The sequence below is a fragment of the Triticum urartu genome, chromosome 3A (assembly GCF_056163025.1).
Source record: "Triticum urartu cultivar PI428250 chromosome 3A, HENAU_Tu73, whole genome shotgun sequence".
Taxonomy (NCBI): domain Eukaryota; kingdom Viridiplantae; phylum Streptophyta; class Magnoliopsida; order Poales; family Poaceae; genus Triticum; species Triticum urartu.
In genome coordinates, this window is record NC_141875.1 from 105078156 (window position 1) to 105085502 (window position 7347).

The window sequence follows — 7347 nt, forward strand, 5'->3', positions numbered from 1 at the left end:
GTAAAATTTATTGCCTGCTTTACAAGTCAACTTTTCTTCTTGTTTACTGGGATCATTAATACTCCGCATGCAGGCAAAGAAACTGAGTAGAGGAAGTAGCTAACTGTCATTATGACTGCATACATACAAGTATTAAACAAGTTGTTAGTACGAGAAAATATCATTAACTTTGCCTCGATTACTGTTGGTGGCCTTGTATAGATGCAAAATGTATATTTCATAGTGGACTTGTATATAAAAATGGAGGGAGTATTTTTCACCAATGACTATATCCATTATTCTGAAAAGATAGTTTTTCCTGCCAAAATACTTGCTGGAAGAATTGATTGAGTATAAGGCTTTCCAAAGCAGAAAAGCCATCATCAACAAGAGCAAAGAAGTTCCAACTATGTCGTGGCTCTGGATTACTCATCTTGGAAGAGTCGATACATGAGAATATAACAAGAATCCTAAGCAAGGGAAACATTTGCTTGACGGTAAAATTTTCTAAAACAAGTGCACCTATAATGAACAAGGTCAGGTACCGACCAAAGAACAAACAGTTCCACCACAAGGAGCTAGCAGCGTTAACTGGGATACCTATCCTGACCAAAGTTTCAATTCCATCAGCAATAAACCTTTGCTGAAACAGTGGACTAGCAGTGGTCAAACTGTCTGCATAAATTAAAGATATTCATCGGCATGGGTGGTACACCAAACGAAATGTTTCCTTACACTTGCCTGACGAACAGTTATTGATATCCCGGGTTCCTCACTTGAACCAACTAAAACAATAGACGCAGCAGAGGCACTAATCTTGTTATTTGAACTGTTGTGATGAACTGATGATCAAGGGATGCACCTTCTCAAGACAAGTTTGTTTTCCAAGATGTGAATGCTCTGGTGCCTGTCGCAACAACCAGTAGAAATGACACATCAGAAATTCAGAACAAAATCCATTATATTTCAAAGTAAAATGGTACAAAGCTACAACTGAATATTTTCCCATTGACATGTCTTCTTAACTGGCCTGTAATATCTCCTGAACAAAGTGCACAATAAGTTCCAAACTTGCCAGGACACTCAAGCACTTTTAAGGCCCTTAAGCAGAGACAACACATAGTGAGTATCAGCATCTAGGCATGCAAAGCTAATAATTCTTTCGAATAACATGTTAGATCATTTTTAAAAAGTAGCAAGATGAAAATACATAGAACACAAATGATTCGTTTCATAATTGCTGAGCAGGACCTTCAAAACAGGCTGGTTTATTACTGGCAGGACCTTAAAATAGGCATGAGTCAGTTATGTGCTATTTAGGCAGCTAATTCCAAGTAGGGCCTCTATATTTGAAGGCCTTGATAAACAGTGTTCCATTCGTCAGATATTTGCAAGAATAATCTGAAAAACAAAAAATAAAGCATCGGTTATGATGACTAGCTCCGACCATCGTGTTACAACTATTTAGTAGTACAATATTTTGCTAGCACAAAAGACATGATTATTAGTTATTTACAATGAATAAATGATTGTGTCTACAAAATTTAGAGTTGACTTTGAGCTAATGGTCCGAGACAATTGCTACTCTTGTTTTGGGGGTTCACGCAATATGATTATATTTCTACAGTGATCATCGGATTTGTATGGAGAATAGGAGATGGATGTACTACATGAATACATGATTGGATTTATTTACATTACTTCGTACCAGCTAGTTGATCATACATGTATTGAACACAACAACAACAAAGCGTTTTAGTCCCAGACAAGTAGGGGTAGGCAAGAGTTGAAACCCATAAGATCTCGAAACCTAGTCATGGTTCTGGCACGTGGACAAATTCATGACCTAACCTTACATGATAAGTAATACTAACCATCATAAACAGTGATGATAATAAATTGGAAAAGTGATATTGTAACGCCTAACGAAAGTTCAGAATCTGTTTTAGGATCACTCGAAACAGTATGCTGGTACCTTAGGAAAGAGATAATAATTTGACATAAAGATTTAGGGACAGAGGAATGAAACAATTCGGAGTAGGATATTAACAAAGCTAGTTGAGGCACTTTAATATTTATTGGTAAGCCTCCTTAATTGTCGATGTATCATGTATCGAACCATCCAAGAGCAACAAAAGGATTTCGATCTAGATTTAGGTATAAATATTTGGTTTGGAAGCCATAATAAGCATAAAAGGAAAAGCATTTTAAGTGTGTTTTAGCAACACTACAAGTTCTACACATTGTATTAGTACACTTTAAACAAGACAGTACTTAGTTACGTGTGTTCCTTGAAAACAACCATAGCAACCTTATCCTACTGAACGGATAGGTTTACATCCGAAACATCTATTTAATACTGATCATGCAGCCTAAGTACATGGCTACACAAGATGGGAGACATGATCACTTGTGCCGATTACAAAGGTCTAAGTGGCCAACTACAGAACATGGATAGATACCCCAAAAAAGTATAAAGCAGATAAAATAACATATATATTCTGCATTAGTAAGTTTCACTAACCTCAAGTAAGTGATGGTTGAATCCAAACCGAGGGTGGCCAGTTCAATCTTGAATCTGAACTAGGGGGCGATAACTCAATGAAACTGCTATCTTTCATATTAAAGACAACAGCCTGCCTAAGACTAGATCTTTGACAGAAGATATAATCCAGCAAGTCATCCGTGTGGTAGATGCTGTTGGGAATCAATGTAGAAAAGTCTTTCACTGGAAGCATAAATGAGCTGTTGTAAGCAATGAAAATTGCGTGATCTTGGATGTTATTTGTTTCAACGAGCTTTTGTTTAACAAAATCAATCTTGTACACATAAAACTTGTCTGCAACCCGCTCTGTTATTCCATTCTCCTTATTATATTTATCATGCCTCCATATCTGGAAAAAATCTCCCCATGGGGCTTGAACAATATATCTACTATGCGCTTGATAGGATATGATCGGCTTCAAAATAACTTTAACTTCAGCGGAAGGTTCATTAAGATCAATAGAATCAACCTCACCCATACCACGAACACCATAAAACAAACCATCATTGTTGTTATAAAGTATATGTTGATAAGCCCAACAATTTGGATTTGCATCAATCCAAGTCCATTTGGTGTCCCCAACCCTAGTATAAGAGAGTTGATCCTTTGGCAATTGTACTACGAGAACTGTGCAGTTTCCATGGGAGGGATCACAAGAAAGAACGACCCTCGCATAGAGGTAGAAGCGGGCTTCTTCAAGTGTAAGATGGTACGGCTCCATTTCAGTGTCAAAATCCCGAGAGAACAGATCCATGTAAAGAACATCATATCCGTCTAGCACACCGTCTTCGGTGTAGCGCAGTCTAACATTGTTCATGGTTTCAGGGGGAGGCATAGCTATCTGAGCTCTGGTTACAGGGTTGACTAGTATGAGATTCGACCGCTCATCGGCGGTGATGAGCCAGCCATAGGAGGAGCCCATGACGTGGCGTGTGCGGAAGGCAGGCTCCGATATAGTGATGTGGTAAAGCTTGTTGGTGGACATGTTATGCAGGGTGGCCGTGTTAGCGTCACGGTCGCCGGATGAGTAAACAAGGCAGGGACTCTGGTTCGGCAAGCACCGCCGGAGACGGCGGGCCTCCAGATAAATGAGGTGCCATGATCGACAGACCGCACCTGAGCTGAAGAGATCAGGGATCTCGAGTGCCAAAGATCTGGAGGAGCAGGTCAGCCTGAAGCTGGGACCAATCACAATCAGTGCTCGAATCTGAAGAATCATCCGAAACAGAAGCTTTCTCCATTGATTTTCGCAGGGGATACTTAACCTCAATTGTGTGTACGATATATATAGGTATAGGTATCTCCGAACCAGACTGGAAGGTGGAATCGGACTGCAGAAGAACTTTCAGGAATCGAATGCTGTGCACCTGCACTCATAACCTCAGATCCTCTCAGAAAGCGAATCAGAAAAAACGACTGGACGAAGAGGAATGAATCAGGCACCCGGCTCTAGCCGGGAGCAGAACCCTAGGGCCCCGGGAATTCGAACGCAGAAGGGTCGAGGCCGAGCTGAGTAGCAGGAATTAATACGCGGAGCCGGGCGGGAGCTGAACCCTCCTAGACTGGGGATTCGGGGGGAGGGAGGGGAGAGAGGGGTTGTGCGGGTGCGTACGCCACGGCGAGGTTGAGCTAGTGGGGGCTGGTGAAGTTGCCGACGCAGGGGTGGCTAGTGCGCCGTGACGACTTAGCTCCACGTGCTCGTCTCCGCCGCCCGCCGCTGTGGCCGCCGGAGGAGGAGCAGGAGGGTTCTGGGCTCTGAGCGGTGGAGGTAGGAGAGGGGCGCTGCGCTGCGCTTCCCTTCGTGTTTTTTTTTTCGCCGCTCAACTTCCCTTCGTTTGGGCGTCGATTGAGTGGGCCTCATTTCAGCCCGCCCGCCCTACGTGCAACCTAGGTCTGGGCCTGGTCCAGGTCCAGTATAGATACCCCTCAGACCCCTAAAAAAGGCAGTAGAGTATACTCCCCCTGTTTCTAAATATAAATCTTTGTAGAGATTTCAATATGGACTATATATGGATCTATATGGACATATTTTAGAGTGTAGATTCACTTATTTTTCTCCGTATTTAGTCTATATTGGAATTTCAAAAAGGACTTCTATTTAAGAACAGAGGAAGTAGATAGGAGTATGTGGTCCGGGAAATACAAAGGAGCTCCTGGATGTTCCACACCCCTATATGAATATTAAATTCAAAAAATATGAAAAAAATTAAAAAATCTGGAATTTGGGGTTATCAAATCTGGGTGCCCAATCTACTCCCGTGTGAAGTTTCCTAAAAAAATACTACTAAACGTATCCATGGTGAAGAAAATATAGTCCGAACTAAAATCCTTCCAGACAAATTTTCTATATATGTAGGAATTTTTCATATTTTTCACCCATAATACATTTCCTGGTATTTTTTTTCATGAAACTTAACATGGGAGTAGATTGGGCACCTAGCTTTGATATCCCAAAATTGTTGGTTTTTTTAATTCCCTAGGGTTTTTTTAATTAAATACTCATATAGGGGTGTGGAGCACCTGAGTGCTACAAATCCTCTTCCTATGTGGTCCAATATAGGGTAGAGTGTGGTAGTAAGAAAATGATTTTGTCCAGCCGACCAGCCGCGCGGCATGCCAGTCACGTGCGGGACGTTGGATCAATCTTGATTCGAAGCTTCATGTTGTGCCATGTCGCCCGAAAACCAACCAAATCTTTTACCCAGTATTTTCGTTTCAGTGATTTGTTGCAACCATTTCATTGGTACTATGCGTCTATTCCGAATAGAGGGAGAGACAGGAGCAGGGACAACTAGAGGGCAATGACGGGAAGTCGGGAGCGATGCCCGAGAGGGATCTCAGCTGTCCGAAGACCAATGGCACCCCCGGAAGGTGCGATTCACTTGGGTCTCGTGATGGGGGTCGCCATGGGGAGATCGTCGGTGTTCCCACACCGGCGTTTGGCAGGGGGAGACGATGGTTCCTCAGAATGGGCTAAGTTCTCGTGGAGATTGAGTTGGCTCATGCTAGGGATGCCAGCGTTGGATTGGCGTTAGGTTTGGGAAAATTACATTTCTGTGTTGATAGGGGCTAAATTGCTGCACTGATGTTATAGGGGGTTTTAAAATGAAATTTGTTGTAGTGCTGTGATGATAGGTTCATTTTGATGGAATATTTTATGATGTTTATAAGGGGTTCTAAAATGGAAATTGTTGCAATACTATGTTTGATAGGTTCAACTTTGCGTTGATTATACACACCATGTTCATGCTTGCTTTAAAAATTTGCAGTTGATGTACTTTGTTATTTGTCACACAACATTCATTTTCTTTTCCAATATTTTAGCGTTGTTTTGTGGATTTGTCTTTTTGTTGCTTGTTCCTAGGAGAAGAGAAGAGTAGATAGTCAGCGGTGTGGATTTTTTGTGTATGTTCCCTAGGACTTCAAAGAAACTTTGTAGCAACCTGTATTTTTGTTTGCTAGTGTTTAAAATGGGGGAAAGGTGCAGAAATCATCTAGTGTTTATGTTGCGCAACCTATTTTTTCTGTGTTGTTGCTAGTGTTTGTTATTGTTTGCTATGGTTCCATGCAACTATTTTTAATGTGTTGATACTATGGTCTAAAAATTGTAAGTATCACAGAGGCACTATGGTTTTTGCTATGGTTTTTAGGCAGCAAACCCTTTGGTGTAGCACCTTTTACATAGCTGGTTGATGTTTTATCTTTTTCTAGCATGTTTTCCATGTTACGGTACAATGCAATGCGTTTCTCACTTCCCTTTTTGCTGCAGGAGCTACAAGCAAGAACAAGGTGGAGGCTCCAAAAATATTTGCGGATTCAAAATGTGTTTTAATTCAAAGCGGCTGGGAAATGTTGGGAAGGCACTAGTACACAAACCATGAGATTATTAGGAATGGCCATTTGGAGATTTGCTGGATATCCAGCCTTCCAAAGTGTCCCATGAGCTCATTGAGTTCCTTGTCACGTACACAAACCACACGCTGTGTGAGTTCAGATATAAGAACACGGTCATTAACTTCAACAGGGCACGGTGAAGAAGATTTTTAACATGCTCTACGATCCTTTCTCACAGCTCACAAGGGTGTTTTCTCCAGGAAGTTTTGGCATCAGGTCCTCTCTGCAGCAGATTGCCTCACAGGTGGAGCCATCATCAATTAGAGCAAAGAAGTTCCAACTATGTTGCGACTCTGGATTACTCATCTGGATTGCTAGTTGATACATGAGATTATAACAAGAATCCTAAGCAAGGGAAACATTTGCTTGACGGCAAAATTTCCTCCAACAAGTAGCCTCATTCGGTTTGGAGGATTTTCGTAGGAAAAACATAGGAACAAGTATTCTGGAGGAAAATTTCCTATATATGCATTCGGTTTGTAGGAACAGGAATTTCGTAGGAATACTATTCATTTCCTGTGTTTTTGGAGGAAACTACACATTCACTCAAAGCTTATTTTGCGCGTAGGAACGAGGCAAGTCAATTCCTTAGGATGGCAAGTGCCATCCTATCAAATTCCTATACTACTCCTAATTCCTACGTTTTGATTTCCTCCAAACCGAATGAGCCTATAATGAATAAGATGAGGTTCCGACCAAAGAACAAACAGTTCCACCACAAGGAGATAGCAGCGTTAACTGGGATACCTATCCTGACCAAAGTTTCAATTCCATCAGTAATAAACCTTTGACGAAACAGGTGGACTAGCAATGGTCCAATCCAATTGCCTGCATAAACTAGAGATATTCATCAGTATGGACAATATCAGGGTGGTACACCAAATGAAAAGTTTCCTTACACTTACCTGATGAACAGTTACTGATAATCA

At 41.4% G+C, this 7347-nt stretch overlaps 1 protein-coding gene across 5 annotated transcripts; it reads right to left on the reverse strand.

The window, feature by feature from the left end:
* Positions 1-376: 376 nt before the first annotated feature.
* On the reverse strand, positions 377-4344 carry LOC125544930 (uncharacterized). 5 transcript variants are annotated; one of them, XR_015618312.1, is made up of 3 exons: positions 4137-4344; positions 2504-2676; positions 377-1380 (listed from the first exon to the last, which is right to left on the reverse strand). XR_015618312.1 is itself a non-coding variant. In XM_048708718.2 (2 exons), the coding sequence occupies exon 1, from the start codon at positions 3741-3743 to the stop codon at positions 2505-2507; it is 1239 nt and encodes a 412-aa protein (XP_048564675.2). In that variant the 5' UTR covers positions 3744-4344; the 3' UTR covers positions 377-886; position 2504. The 5 variants fall into 5 exon arrangements, 2 of the variants coding, with proteins under 2 accessions (XP_048564675.2, XP_048564674.2); XR_015618311.1 differs by having other exon boundaries at positions 377-886; positions 1231-1380; positions 2504-4344; XR_015618310.1 differs by having other exon boundaries at positions 377-886; positions 1006-4344.
* Positions 4345-7347: the final 3003 nt, after the last annotated feature.

Coding starts and splice junctions, on each gene's coding strand:
- LOC125544930 (XM_048708718.2), bottom strand. CDS start 3,743: ATGATTCTTCAGATTCGAGCACTGATTGTGATTGGTCCCAGCTTCAGG.